Source organism: Erithacus rubecula, assembly GCF_903797595.1.
Source record: "Erithacus rubecula genome assembly, chromosome: 2".
Classification (NCBI taxonomy): Eukaryota; Metazoa; Chordata; class Aves; order Passeriformes; family Muscicapidae; genus Erithacus; species Erithacus rubecula.
This window is the reverse complement of record NC_136685.1, coordinates 98,048,946-98,064,600: the sequence shown is the minus strand read 5'-3', so window position 1 is coordinate 98,064,600 and position 15,655 is coordinate 98,048,946. Positions and strand designations below refer to the sequence as shown.

Sequence of the window (15,655 nt, the reverse complement as noted above, 5' to 3'; positions counted from 1 at the left end):
ATTTTGGTTACAAAAGCATGACATTAACAATGCTTTGTAATGGTGAAGTGAGATTTGGTTCTGTCTCTAGAAATATTATGGTGTACCTGCTTATTTCGAGAGTTTAGAGTCATCTTTGAAGTAGAGAATGGTTGCTCTGTTATGGTAGTATTATCCTCATTTATGAGAACTGCGAAGGTGGTATAGTTTGGGTGAACAATCCTAATGATTGTGCATATCAAGAAATCCAAGTTCCCAAACTTTGGGCAAGGAGAAATTCTCATGAGGCTGCATGTAACAAAGGCTCAAAGCAGGATCAGGAGAGATGTTGGCAAAGGTGCCTTATCAGTGAGGTTCAGTGCTGTGTGAGCTCCCTTTGACCTCTCTGATCTTCTTCTGGACCACTGAGCACTCACTGGCTCCTGCTCTTCAGGTGCCAGTTTGGATTAAAAGAAAATCAACAATAGCAGAGGGGAGTCCCTTTTGCATATAAGGCCCTTTTGCAAAGTGCACATAAGTACTTGGTGTCTGCAGGACTGGTGTGTTTGTGTGGGAGGAGGTTGTTTATGCAGCTCAAATGAGAATGGGGAGGCTTTTACATGTGGTTTCCAGCTCATTAATGGCTCTTAGGATTGAAAGTTCCTTCCTGGTACGTATAAGTCACCTTGCCTGGAGGGATTAAGATGTGTGGATGTGGCTCATGGGGACATAATTCAGCGGTGCACTTGGCAGAGTTAACAACTGGACTCAATGATCTTAAAGGTGTTTTACAACCCAACCAATTCTATGGTTCTGTGTTTCCTGTTAGTAGCTCATCTACTGATCAGCTGGAGTATTTCTGATTGCTGCTTTTTTTTCACTACGGCAATTTTTGTCTGGCTTCTTAAGATACTGAAGCTTGTATCAGTGTAGCACTTTGTCTTGTTCTTCTCCTTCCTCTGCACCCCTCCACCCCCAATATTAAAAGTTTTTTATGAAAACCAAAAGATGGGCAGAGGGCCCCTACTGAGTTGATTTGGTTTTATGAAATTGCGAATCTGAACACAGTACACTGCCCATAATGATAGAGGGGCTGCATCCTGAGTTGAACTGTAACGTTATAACACCAGGGAATCCACAGGACAGGAAATTAGTCTCTGTAAGTCCCATGGTTCAAGATACACTAAGAGAACAAAAGTAAAATAAATGTTTTGCTGTTTTTAATATTCGCATGGCAGTGATTACTGCAAAGTGACTGTGACCTGGAAGAAATGGCTTTAAATATCTGAATCCTCAGCAGCTAATTTTTCTTTTACTTGAGCTGTGGGAATTGAAATAATGATAAAAATACAGAGGAGAAAATGTACCAGAGCTGGACATTTACTCTTGACTGGAATGGTTAACACTTTGTACCTGCTCACTTTAAATAAAATCTTGTTTGAAAAGTTGTAGATTATGGTTGAAACAATTTCAGAGATATCTTCTGGCGTTTTTGAAGTAATTTAAAGCACTGGTTTGTATGACCTATTGCAAATTGTACTAAAGCCTTCCAGGAATTCTGCATTGAAGGGGCTCAACAGCAGGTAACTCAGAGCTGATGTGAGATTTGACAGTCAGCCTACTTTTTTTCACTGCATCCTAAAAATTATTATCTCATTTAATTTTTTATTTCTATGAGATTTTAATAAAAGCCCAGGAGGTAAGAAGGAGATATGCTAAAACTGATTCCATCATTTTTTTCTCCTCGATTGAAATTCTTTGTTATGTAGTATAAAACTAGCTTGAATGTTGTTTAGCAACATGAGTGACAGGTTTGGCTTGGCTGAGCTGTGCCAACTTCTAGTTGGAGTACTTCCTCTCATGCCTTGAGGAGTGCTGCTCCACAGGATACTGATGTACCCAGTTGCTATGCCCTCTGTGTTAGAGGTGTAAGGACTTCCTTGCTCATTCCATACTATGGAATATAGTGCTGCTTCTCCCACCCTCTTGGATTATTCCATTAAAAGTTACTGAATGACTGGGGGCCTTATAATTTGTAAATAACCACTTACTCCCAAGCTTTTAAGGAAAATGAGTAATAGATTGAACAGCAAATGCTGAAAGAAGAAAGAAGCTTTTCCATCTCTCCCTTACAGATGAAGGATGAGAGAGAGGGGATGTAGATAAGCAATGACAAGATGTGAAACCTGAGAAGTTAGAGATTATTATGAAATCTGTGGAAAGCATGGAGCTTAGTGAGCCAGAAACCTAAAGCTACTTACCAATAAAAACCACAGGGAGTTCAGTAGGAGATTTTTGTGGTTAGTTACAGTCTGTCTAGAAGAACTAAGAAGTATTAATGGTGACTGAGATGGAGACTACCAAGAGATTTTTTGGGAGTTCTCTGCTGTTGTTGTACTTTCATATGGAGACTCCTAGTGACTCTTTCCCCCAGTGCCCGTCGGTCAAAAGCACACTCACATTCTCCTGTCTCCTTCTTGTACCATGACTCCAAGCCCACGCCCCTCCAATGTTTCCCCTTAGATATCTGGACAGAACCTGGCATCTCAGATTAAGGCATGGTTCCTCATGGATATGTAGAATGGAGTATAAGAAAAAAATTGTGTACTTAGCTGTCCCAGTCATGGTTCTCCAAGAATAGAGGCTACAGGCAGACTGCAAGGTGGAAAATAATCTCCCTTTCTTGTGCTGTTTAGATTATCTCTCAGTTGTAGAGCGAAGTTTATGGCAGCATTGCTTCTTTGCTTGCTTATTTGTGTTTGAGGGCTGCTGCTGGCATTGCAGGGCTGAAGCAGAAAGAAGTCAAAATAGATAGCTACTTTTATTACAAAAAAACCCAAAACAACCCTGCAAGAAAATGTTCAGCTCTGTAAGATCATTGTACAACTGATTCTGTACCTGTTTCCAGGTGCAAAATGTTAGTTCTTGCTTCCTGGAGAAAAAGAAACATATTTTCTAAGATATGGTAAATGATCTCTAGAGGAAATCTTTTCACTGTATTTATAACAAACAACCTCCCTGGAAGTGTTTTCTCAACTTCTTTCCATTATACTTAATCTGTATTAAAATGGTTAGGTCTAAAGTCTTAGTTCTGTTTTAAGCAGGAGCTCATTCACATTTTAGCATACTAGGGCCAATTTGTTTCTCATGTTTACTCCATGTGTTTTGGTGGGACTTTGTGCCAAGAGTGCATTTGGGACTTTTGTTTTCTAACCATGTATTTCTTACCCACTTTAAGGTAGATATAAACACCACCAAAGTTCTGTGTAAACACTGAATTTAAAAATGAGGTGACCAGCACATTGCATTTACATTGCTATTACCTTGTCCAGATACACAAAATGTTGCCTGACTTGAACAGAGTAAAAGCATTATACCTTTTTTTTTTTTTTTTCTTGATTGTTTGTTTGTTTGAATGTTTTTTAAATCTTTGGAGGGTAGTCATATAGTTTCCATACAGAACTGGGATTATTGCAGTTGCATTCTCATACCCTGGTGTTTAATACATTTGCTCAGTTTACATGTAACATAATATTTAGTCAGAGATGTCTCAGAAACCAGAAGTGAAAATTAATTGAAGAAGGTAATTAAAAAAAAAACTCCACAACCAACAACAACAAACAAACAAACAAAAAAAAAATAGCACCAACTCAAACTATGTATTCTATGCATGGAATTGGCCACAGCTTGTTTTCACCAGTAAGTCTGAAATGTGGAATTGCTTTAGGTGAATCTGTTGGCATAGCAACTTAGCGAGCAGGAGAGTGCCTCCATCACAGTCAGAGAAGAGCCTGTGTTGTGATACTGCACTACTGCCACTCATTTGCAGACCCTCTGGGGTCCATATTAAACTCATCAAGACTCAGTTCAAATTTCTGAGAATTTCTGGTCCCTGTGGCACATACACTGTAGTTTCATGTTGATATTGTTGACAATGTTGTCACAGTCACTCCTGTAACAGCAGGCTCCTAACTTTGTCTTTACTGTGCTGGAAATGAGCAGAAGGTCCAGTTAACCACCAGCACAGTCGTGCAGTTCCTGCCTTCAACATCATCCACTGATAGTTTATAATTTCTTCTCCCAGGATTGTTCAAAGGCTGCAGATCCTAGATGGGATACCCGGCTGATCTTCACTATTATGATAAAGGAAGCAGGAGTGCCTGTTCTCTGGGGGAGGGAAACAAAGGTGTTACAGGGAGCATGCAAAGCACTTGTACATGGATAGCAGCTTCACAACTCAAGTTTGTCTAAGTAAGGACAAACAATATCAGAGCCTTATACTTGGTGAATGCAGACATGCTGCTATGAATTATTTTTTTTAAATGTAATGGTTTTTAGCATAAAAATTGATGGAGAGAGTGTCTGTGATTACTTTTAAGCCATGTCCCCAATGGAAATTTGTTTGCGTCTATGGGCTCATAATGCAATTCACTGTGGACAAAAGATTACGAACTCCAGTGGCTGCAGTGGAAGAACTCAGAAAACCTTATGGTAGAGACAGAGAAATGATGCAGACAGAACTGTTTTGTCTCTTCCTAGCTTGATGTCACCTTGTCTTCCTAATGCTGAAAGCCAAGGCTTACAAAGATTTGAAGCATTAAATCTTGGTATCTAGGAGAGGGGGAAAAGGAAGCAGTGGAAGGAATGCTGGTGGAAGCTGCCAAGCATGCAGCAGGGAAGGCCTATGGGCAGGAGTGAGTCTTCCCTGGCCAAAGGTCCAGATTAGCTACACCAAAGGGGACTTTGCAAGTCATCGCTTGCGAGCTTTGTAGTTAAGGGAAAACATGAATGCTTTAAGACTCATTATAATGCTGCTTTGTGCTTTGACATAGCTATTAAGGCAATGTCCACTGCTTTGAACTTTCAAAGTCATAGCATTTGTTTCAGATCTCAAAAAGAGGTTAGCATTTACAACGTGCCACGTACTTATTTAATCAAAGCTTTGCATGAGGCTTTAGAAGAATGGAACACAAGCACATACATCAATATTTTATACAGCAAGTGAGGGCAGTGCTTTTAACCAGGTGAAAAAGAACCTCTGCTGGCATGCAAAAGCCTTGTATTACAAAACTTACACCTTTATTGTACAGAAGAATACAAAGAATTTCATAAATTAGGTCTTCTGATTCTTCGCTAGTCTGTAATCAATAAGGGTCACTGCATTTGCAAACCAATGGACAGAGCCTCAGCTGAAGCCAGCAAAACCTCTTTATCATATGAAAGTGGAGCATGGAAACTTGAGGTGTATTATTTGTTTCATATACAGTCAGATGGTAGGAAATACCAAAGCCTGTAGTAGCTACACTAAACACAAAGCACTGTGCAAAATCTAAAGATCTAATACAAGCCCTAAGCAGGATGACAACTAATAATCAAGACTAATAACTTGCTTTTGAATCCTGTTACTAAGTAATATCAAAGAGCTATCTGCTACCTCTAAATATAGATGAAAAAGTGACACAAAGATTTGGAATGTTCATTTCGTTTTCCTTATGAAAATGACAGCTGGACACTTGATAACAAAAATCTTGAAGTCTTTAATTTATAAAACCCCCAGCTATTTGTGCTTTGCAGTTTCAGCTGGATTGACATATTCTCAGCATTTTTTGACATAAATATATAATCCTAGTGTATTATGTCCTGAATTTTGGTGTTCTGTATAAAAATGGAAATATTAATTAGAAAAACCTGTGTAAGGAACAAAATTGCCTGGAGATTTAAATGCTGCTGATTGAATAATGCATCAAACTGTCACAGCAACAGTTTTGTAGTGACTCAAATTCTATGAATATTCAACAGAGCTGTCCTGGATGAAAGAAATTCAAAACATTACTTCCCAGGGAACTGCTGAAGTCTTGGGTCTCCTTTACTAGGAGAAAACATTTACTTTGTTAGCAAAGCACTTGATGAGCAAGAGGAAGTTGATGGGACCATTTTGTTTTGCATGCGTGGAGGATCAGAGCTGGTGGTATGGATACTCAGCCAATAGCACGTGAATAATCTTCCATCTAAGAATAATGCAAATCACATTTCTGTATGCTTAAACCTCACCCCAGGGAGAAGGATATAAGAGCTGATAAATGCCATTTGCACCTTCCCCAGAGAAGTGATTAACCAATTCTCATCCTTTTTATCCCTGCTGCTGTCTATGAAAAGGGTGCTGCAATCCTGGCAGCAGTGTTCAGTCTTAGGATAGGGGACCTGTACAATACAGTTGCTCTTGCTGTTCTCTCTTTCCTTTTAAAAGCAACTCGCTCCACCTGCAGCCTTTTTCTTGAGCATCCTCTGAACTGAATTGCTACAGGACCTGCTAGGTTGTAAGTGAAGAGATGGCCTATTTGGGGCATTTGCCTATTTGGCATTAATGTGGACATAAGAATTTGCCTTTGGAAGGGTATACTTCCAGCTGACTGAGAATAACAATCCTCCCGTGCCAGGATCAGCTGGATTTATTCATTACAGCACTTCTTAAATGCTGGAGTGATAGGACACTGTGGGTCTTAGATGTTTTTTACTAGGACAGAAGTTTGTGAATTTATGTGTCACATGTATTTCTTGCCAGTGTGCCAGTGTTCATACGTGTTCATATGTACAAACAAAATAAACCAAAGTATGCAAATTATTTTAGAATAAAATCACTTTTCTAGCAATGTAGAGACAGAATTGATTCACACCTGGAAGTCTAGAATCATTAAAGTGTGTTATCTGGAAACTTCTGCTAAAATGCTGGCAATAGCACTTCTTCCTAAAGTGCAGATTTCAATTTTGTCAGTTTTTTTCATTTTGAAGAATTCTTTCTAGGAAAAGTCTAGGAAAGAAGTTAATGGAGATGATTAGTTCTAGATTTTAATTGGAGTAAAATTTGCCCATATAATGTTGCCTTAGAGTGGAGATACAGCTGGCTAGCTCACCATTCCAGGGGATGTGTTACATCAATGCCACTGTCAGTTCTTTTGGCTGTAGAAATCTGCAACTTGTAAAGCCTTTTGATTAATAATTCAGTGGAAGAAAATATTTCTTTGCTAATTCAATTCTGTCCTAAATCTTTACTTTTCACACTATATTACTGGAACTAACAGCATATTAATAAGTTCTACTGAGTGTTATCACATCTGCATTTTAGCACTGGATCTGTTTCCTAGAAACAGCAGCTTTGGGTGAAGAACATATGGTACTTTGGACTGTATTCTCAGAAAGCTACATAGCCCCTGCTGTCTGACCCTCTAAAACCACTGCCTTTTTTTACAGTGTTTTCAGCTCATCTGGATGGCCATAGTAGAGAAGAAATTGTTTAAGTTCTTTATTATAAAGATCCAAAGTCATGTTTACCATTTACATACACAATTTACAAATTATTCACAAAGGGAATAACAGATATGCAGGAACTGACAGCTTACTTCAACCCAAGCTGGGGATGGGACAAGTGTAGTTGTTTCCTTGTTTCCCTGTCTTTACTGAAATAGAAGATATGTCTATTTTGTGTTGTCTGTGTTAAACACTGATCTAGTGTTTATGAAGCATCTTTAGTTATAAACTATGCAAATGCTTACAAGCTTATCTTTATTTGAAGGAGTACAGTGCATGTATAAACATGCACTGGGATCTGCACCCTTCACACTGCTGAGTGTTGGTCAGAAATCATGCCAATTAATACAGTGGTCAGGCTTGAAAATGTTGATTTGTAAGATTTAACTGATTTCAGTAAAGTGCCATTAAAATAAAAATGGAGGTTAATATCGGAACTCTTACTCTGAAATTAAGTATGGCTGGTGTATCTCTCAAGGATACTATATGATCTTAAGATAGTCTTAGCCATGTTGTTAGATTTCTTGGATAGCACAACTGATTTATTGCTCTTCCTTTGAAGTAGCATTAGGAAATGGTATAAAACATGACAAACACTGGGAAACTTAACAAAAAATAATCCTCTTGGAGAGATTTCATAAATTAGCAAACTTCACAGAATATCTTACAGCACTTAACAAAAGGGAAAATGAGTTCCCAAATCCCTTGGTATGAAAGCACAATACCAACAGTGCGTTAGCTGCCATTTAGCTAAACCTACAAATAACAATATTTTTAATTTTTGGTGTCCACTGGGAGGACAGTACAGCAAAATGCATGAAGGAACACACTGATTTTGGAGCAAACACAAATGTAAATACAGAAATCACCAATGTGATGTTAATCCAAATTCTAAGCAATGAAGAAAACACTTCACAAAAGTTGTTATATCTAGTCAGAATAAACCAAATACTTACAACAGTATTATGATATGACTTCCTACCCAGCTATCAGATATTCTTTACCATGAACCTTTCAGTATTCTCCAGGTGACAGATAAAGAATGTTGCAGATGCCATGGTAAACTTAAAATACAGTAATAGGCAAATATTTTAGTGGCACCACCTGTATATACAATGTAGTTGCTGGAACCTTATGGACAAAGCAGTGTTACAGTATGCCTTTGTTAAGGCTTCTTGCTGGTTTAAAAAGGTAGATTTTTCTTTAGGGAGATTGTCCAGCAGTATTGGCTTCCCATCTGTTCAGTGGAAGGTCTCTTTATTGATCCACATGAGACTGCGTGTTTCATTTGGTTTGCACTCATACTCAATACTGCCAAAGCTGTTTCCCCATTGGCAATGATCCCGTTTGTGGTAGTTGTAGAATTTGACTTGCCAGACTGTCTCAAAAACGCCAATGTCATTAAACTGTGAGGAAGAGGGAATACCAGCATTAGTGAGGTGATCATTTTGTTGTTTTCTCTCTCATCCTGAGAAATAATACTTGTGAAACTACAGAACATAAAACACCTGGTATAAGGATTATTGTTCCTCAGATCAATAAATCAATGACCTGTAAAACCTGCTCTAGCAATCAGCAAGTCTTTTACATGTAGTCATACATAAAACATGAAGGATCAGATTCTGCATGTACTGTCCTCATGCACTCACATCTGAGATGGACAAGGGAGTAAAAATATTCAAGCTGCCATATGGATAAATGTTACTAACAACAAGAATCAAGTAATCTTTCTTAGGATGGCACAGCTTGTATGTACTGTAGATCATGTACCAGTAACCTGCAGTGATACAGACCATCTCTTTATACCATACCTAGAGGCTGCAGTTGGGATTGGGAAGATTCTTCTTTTGCTCAGTCTGAAACCTTTAATGTATCTGCATTTTGGAGTCTTGTGCTTGCAGTGTCTTGACTGAGATGTGCTGCTCTTGCACAACTTACTACTTTCCACAGATTCTATTCCACATTTTAAATTATACTTAAGCAAGAGAAGTTCTGTGTGCATATCTGTAACTGCAAGTTGGACTGGGATAGTGCAGCTGAGGAATAGAAGCTAGTAAAGAGATAATCAGTGTGTTTAGGAGATAAGTGTCTAATACAGTGAAGCAGTGAGACATTGACTTTAAATTTTCTGTGCATGCAGCTTTAAAGTGAATGAGACTATGACAATAGTAAGGTCTGTAAAATAAAGGCCTTTTTTTTTTTTCTTTAAGTCACTGCTAGTCACCTGTACAATATCATAAACACCTCAGTGAGGCTTTCAAGCATAAATTATTATTTCAGTTTTAATGGTAATGGAAAATTTGAGTTCCTATACCTTGAGACATTGCAGAAAATATCAAGTGTGGGTGTGCAGCCTGTATGTATTGCCATTGGTCCCAAGCCAGTATGGCTTGTTGATTGTGTTACATTGTTAGAATATACTAAATAGTGAATTTAGTGCTACTGAATGGCACCATTCTTCAGTATTTTTTCCCTTTAAGTATTTCCATCACTCACTATAATGACAGCTTCTTCACTTGACTGTTTTCCATTGCTGTCATGTGCCTTGTAGCTCATCTTTGATCATCTGCCTGCTATAATCACACTTGCAAAATCGGTGTGAAAGCCCTTTTCCAGAGAAATTGTTCCTGATTTACAAGCAGAGTCTTCTGTATCTAGATTTTTCAGAAGGGCACATTTGTTGATGTTTGTTTTTTTAAATTAGAGATGTGATTTGTAAGGTGCTGCTGTGCAACAGGCATTACTTTAAATCTTCCCTCCACCCGCTGAAGTAAGTTAAATTTAGCCTTGACAATAGCAGAAGTTGCTGTGTGCTGTAAATGGATGGGTTTTATTCGGTTCCAGTTACAAATGTTACCTTAAAGGAGTAACCAAACTATTTCTGCCACTTCCTTTGACTAAGAAAGAGTCAGATGTACAGGCTATTTTATCTATCCCAGCAACTAAAGTCTTAATTAAGGACTTTTTTTAATCAATCACCTTTGATAGCAGTTCTGATGCACTCATAATGCAAGATAGTAAAGGTTAAGCACATTGGATATTACTGTGCACAGCACACAAAACTTGTCAGAGAGGAGCATCAGCCAGCCTCAGTGTAGAAACTAAAGCAGAAAAGGCATTTCTAATAAAATTTATAGAAGGTGATATGACACAAGAGCAATCATTTCATTAATGTATGAAATATCTGAATTTCAAAAAGGCAGATAAAGAAAGCATATTTAATTTTCTTTCAATGACCCAGTTTGCTGAGCTACCCTGAGTAGTTTGACTGCTGTGGGTTTCCAGAAGGAAAAAATTAATTGCAGAGCTTTTCCACCACTATGTGCCTCCTCCAGCCCAGTACTTAGCACATGCAGAAGCTCCATGGCACAATGAACATTCTGCATCCTCAGAGCTCCCCTGAATTCCCATGGCTCTTGCACCTGAATCCTGAAAACAATCCACTGAGCTTGTATATAGGCATTCCCAGGGAGGAAGAACAGTCCTACTCTTTGCAGGTCAGGCTTCAGGTTAAGTGTATTTCCCTGTCTGCTCTTCTCTATCATCTGGTGCTGTAGGAGCAAATAGTTATTTAATCTCTCCCTCTACATCTGCATGCTAAGATGATTTCATAGCTATAACTGTGAATAGAGTTCTAGCTTCTTTATTCAAATCTTAGACTAGTCTAATCAAGAATAAAATGAGGCCCAAAGACAGGCTTCTAACTTACTTTACACCATTTGCCAGACAGTTTAGCAGTTTCTGGACAGTGTGCACGATTGATCAATCAGGTAACAGAAACAAATAATCAGATTCTGGAATTCAGAAACAGGATTGCTGTTTAACATGTAAAATCTCTGGCTATCATGGGTCAGATGTCTACTAGCAAATTAAAGCAGCAAAACACAAAGAATTGTTTGTTTAAAGTTTCAAAGCAGATAGGAAAGAAGTTCTTATGGATCTCTATGGACCTTAAGTCATTAAGACACTAGACTGACAGTATCATACTAGTTTTTGACTGCAGGACTGATCTCACAATCTATTTCTAATGTGAATTCAGTTTTTATGCCTTAAATGGTGTCCTTACTACTGTAGGATGCATTGGGATTCTGTCTGTTCTAGATAAGGAAGTGGAGGCAGAAGTTCCTCATAGTTGAAGGAAACAGGAAAATTTAAAGCTTTTTGCAATAAGCTCAGTTTTAAAGATTCAGGAAGTAGGTATTCAAAGCAGTTTTCATACTGGAGTATCTGAGGCTTGTTCCCTAAATCTGTTACAGCTTTGCTTAGCTAAGCAGCTAAATGATGAGTTAAACATGTAAATCCCTGCTGCCTATGTTTAATACTTAAAAGCATGTGGTATCTAAGTCTGTACAGATGAATGTATCTATCAAGATCAGTTCCTAAAAGCAATTGAGGACCTGCTTAATGCTTGAAAACCCTCTTAGCTTCATGGTTAATATCCTAGGATCTGATCTGGAAAAGCAACTCTTTGGGCAAATATTGTGGCTACTCATTCTCATGCTGCAACAAGCCATGCCAGAGCTTGTAGCTGAAAATCAGACCCTACTTACATTTCATTCATGATTTGACTTAGTTTTCTCCAAAAGAGAAGTTAAACTTCTAGATTTTCAGAGTTCATATCAGTGCTGCACTTAAGGGTAAAGGTGACCAGCAAAATAGGGATGCCTTGGTCGAAGCAGATGGTTTTTTGGGAACACTGTCCTTTATCCTCCTGGTACAAGGTGAAATATAACTACAATGATGAACAGTGGCATCAAGAAGCTGTGTTCAGCTTGTTGTGAAATAATACTCTGATTGGTTTTCCTGGGTGTTAAAAGGAGGTGGCTGTATAAAAAAGTAATTAATGTAACACTTCTTATTAGTCTTAATAGCCTAAGATTATGAAATAGTAATGTGATGTGTGTTTCCAAAATTAAGTTAGGCACACTGTAATTATTAGAAACACCAAATGGAGATGTTAGAATTCTTATTCAGAAGGGGATTACTATGCTAAACTATGATTCCAGAAAAAAAGTACCAAAGAGCAATATGAAAGCAAAGTCATAAAATGCTGAAATCTGGTGGGCTTGTATAAGCTGGAACAGATTCTTAAGAGAGCTTCAGATGAAGATGGCTTACTGCCCTGATTCCCTTTTTTGGTACAGAAGACATGGAATAAACAGCAGGAATCCCTCACAACTATAATCAGGAGAAGAAAAAACAAACTGCCAAGACTGAGCATGCCACCCAATGAGTGCTGTGGAAATCTGCCTGCTGCTCTTCATGTCTTCTGTCAGCTCTGCTGTCTTGTGGGCTGGAGCTTTTGCCATCTCACTTGGAGACCATGGAGCCTCCCTTTGAGACTGGGGTGAGGAGCCACTTAAATAGGAACTTAGGTTTGTGGATACAGAAAATGGAAACATATGGGAAAAGAGAGAAGACAGCCTTGGGTGTTGTTCTCATGCATGCTTTTAGTCTTTGGCAGGTCCTCAGGCATTCAGAAGTTGACAGATGGAAGGGGAGAGCAGTCACCCCTTGTGCTGGAGGAATAGTCTGCACCAAAAAAAATGGTGCTGCCAGGCAAAAGAGGGGTCCCTGTATGCCAAGGGGTTGGATTTCTAGCCAAGAACCTTGGTGGGAGCTGCCTGATATTTACAGTATGTCTTATAGAAGGGGTGGGAGGTTCAGCTAACAATTCTTTCTGCTGCAGCACCCCAAGGGTTTTGCAGGTCTCTAGAAAACCTATACTTCTTCCTGGCTCTTGCTATTTTCTTGGTAGAGAAGACAGCAGCAGGACTTGTATTTTTCAGCTGTGTTCTGGCCAGTGACCTTACTGACACAAAGCAAAGAGGAAGACAGCATCTGTGATCAGACTTTGCCCTGGAATATTTCACCACACTCTCTCTGGGAGTCAACCCCCTGCTGCCCTTCCTTGTCCTCTCATGCCATGATTGGAGAACCACGTACCTGCATGTTGACTTGGATGGGCTGTCTCTCCCCACTTTTGGTATGGGGCACCCCTTCTGTGTCATAGATCCCTACGTAAGAGACCACTTGTGCATCCCGTGATTTTTCTTCCAGTGGGACACTGACGCCGCCGATGCCCATAGTTCTACAAAAAGACAAGATCCAGCCTTTCAGCCCTGAATTCCCCCTTCCTCGGCAGTTTGGAGCCCACACATGGGTCTGCAGCCTGGTAGCCTCTGTGCTCAAGAAAACCTTCAGGGACTTTAGCAGACCTGCATGTGCTGCTGACTCATTGGGGCTCCTGAAATATGGTAGGGCTCTGCAGTCACCCAGGGAAGGAGTAGCAAGGAGAGGCTGGCTGGATCTGATTTCGAATGGATGGGGAGAGGTTAGTCGAATCTCTTCTGCGGGGCCGCCCCTCACCCAGAGCTGGTTCCCCATCTGGTCCCTGTCTCTGCTTTGCCGCGCCGCAGTGAGGCTTTGGCATTGTGTCGGAGGGGCTTCTTCCTCCAGCGAAAACCGCGGGGAAGGAGGGCGAAAAGGAGCTGGGCTTGAAAAAGCTCCGGGAGAAGGAAGGCAGCGATTCCCAAACGTGGCCTCCCCTCCGAGCCTGCCGGGCGGAGCACTCAGAACAGCTGGCCAGGGACCCAGAAACGAGGGCACCAAAGTAAAAGGGCGGGGAGAGAGAAATCACGGAAAGCCCGTGCTGTCAGCCTGCCAGGAAAAAACATTAAACGTCTAAAAAAAAAAGGCAGCGGGGAGGGAGGGCAGGACCGGGAATCGCCCTGAGGAAAACGGCCGCACTTACGTGGCCTGGACGGTGCCGGGTCGGAGGGACACCTCGATCTTATACTTGGCCCCGGTCAGCAGCTTGATGGTGCGGTTCTGGCCGAAGCGCTGCCCGTCCACCTTGAAATAGACGGCCCCGTCGTTGGGCTGAATTTTGAGGGAGACGCTGATTTTCACGAGGCCGGGGATGTCGCCCATCGCTGGCGGCCAGGGGGCTGCGGGCTCTGCGCGCGTCTCGCCCCCTCCCAGGAAAGGCGGCTGGCCTGGAGCGAGGGAGAGGAAGAGGAGGAGGGAGAAGGAAGAGGAGGGGCTGCCGGATCCCAGCCAGCCCAGCCCTTCCCAAAAGCAGCGGATGAGATACTTGATTATTTATTTTCCCTCCCACGAATCGCGGCGTAACCACTGGGCGGTTGATGTCTTTCCTCCCTCTTCCCCCCCGCTCCCCCCGCCTCCACTTCATCACCCCGCCCCAGATCCCGGTTTGAGGGATATTTGCAGATGCTCAGATTGCAGCCGGTTTCCAGGGAGCTAATCCGGCCCCGATTACTGCAGCCTTAATCCCGCAACTCGTCCCGGAGGAAACGAGAGGGGCCAGGGCCGGGCGCGGCCGTTCAGCACCACGGGCGCGGACAGCGGCGCGGGCAGGGCGCGCCCCGCGGGCTCCTGGCAGAGCCCCGGCCGGGCCGAGCCCCCACATCACCCTCCGGGCCCCTCACCTGGGGGGACCCCCCAAATCACCCCCCGATCCCCCACCCGGGAAACGCCTCCCGAGGGTTGGCCGAGTCCTCTGGGGTGGGCTGGAACACCACGGAGGAGCCAGATCTGCCCGAGGGAGACGGGAGGGCGGCCAGCGAAGACGTGGTTTTCTGGCTCTTCTCTCTCCCAGTGCAGCGAAAGGTTTTGTTCAGTCACCACGCCTGGACTGAGGGTCGCTTTCTTGATTGTCAGAGTCACCACGCCTGGACTGAGCGTCACTGTCTTGCTCCCTGAGGTCAACAGTCAACACCGGCAGCCCAAGGTTTCTCTTGGGATTTTTTAAATCACTTCATTGCGATCCTCTTATTTAAACAGGAAAAACAAATACACTGCAATTGCACTACAAAATCAGAATCTCACATTTTTAAGTCTAATACTACTCTTTACATATGGTTGGTGCTATTTGTTCGAGAACAAAGATCATTGAAACTGAACAATGTACCAAAATTCAACCCTCAGCCCATCTCATTCCCATCTAACAGAGATAACTTTTAACCCAGGAAGGTTTGTGCCTCTTTTCCATTCTTTTTATTTGTTCTTGTTTGTTGTTAAAACTGTAGCATCCTTATGTCTGACACAAGCTTTGGGCCACGAAAATATTTTTTGTTTGGACATTATTGCAGAGTTAATGTTTTTGTTAGGAGAATTTCATAGGTCCATGTTGCACTGGACCTAACCTGTTCTTTTTTTTCTAAGGCTGGTATGTACATGTGGTGGTGAAATGCAAACTAAGTGAAATGGTCAACACAGTATTGCCCAGATGCATTTCCTTTTGCATGCAAGTTATTCAGTGAATTAATTTTATTATGAACTTGAAGCAAAATAATACATCCTGCTGAAAACCTCTGAAAAAAAAAAGACCCCAAACCCCCCAAAATCCTACTAGATATCCCTTGCTTAG

General features: G+C 41.3%; 2 protein-coding genes across 2 annotated transcripts in view; one reads left to right on the top strand and one right to left on the bottom strand.

Moving 5' to 3' along the window:
- APLF (aprataxin and PNKP like factor) overlaps positions 1-15,655 on the top strand; it is a 90,371-nt gene that overhangs the window by 26,082 nt on the left and 48,634 nt on the right. The window lies entirely within an intron of this gene.
- CNRIP1 (cannabinoid receptor interacting protein 1) lies at positions 7,235-14,429 on the bottom strand. Its single transcript, XM_079297618.1, has 3 exons — positions 14,018-14,429; positions 13,210-13,354; positions 7,235-8,669 (listed from the first exon to the last, which is right to left on the bottom strand). The coding sequence occupies exons 1-3, from the start codon at positions 14,194-14,196 to the stop codon at positions 8,505-8,507; spliced, it is 489 nt and encodes a 162-aa protein (XP_079153744.1). The 5' UTR covers positions 14,197-14,429; the 3' UTR covers positions 7,235-8,504.

Coding starts and splice junctions, on each gene's coding strand:
- CNRIP1 (XM_079297618.1), bottom strand. CDS start 14,196: ATGGGCGACATCCCCGGCCTCGTGAAAATCAGCGTCTCCCTCAAAATT. Junction 13,355..14,017: donor CCCGGCACCGTCCAGGCCAC/GTAAGTGCGGCC, acceptor GTCTTTTTGTAG/AACTATGGGCATCGGCGGCG. Junction 8,670..13,209: donor CCATCCAAGTCAACATGCAG/GTACGTGGTTCT, acceptor TCTTCCTCACAG/TTTAATGACATTGGCGTTTT.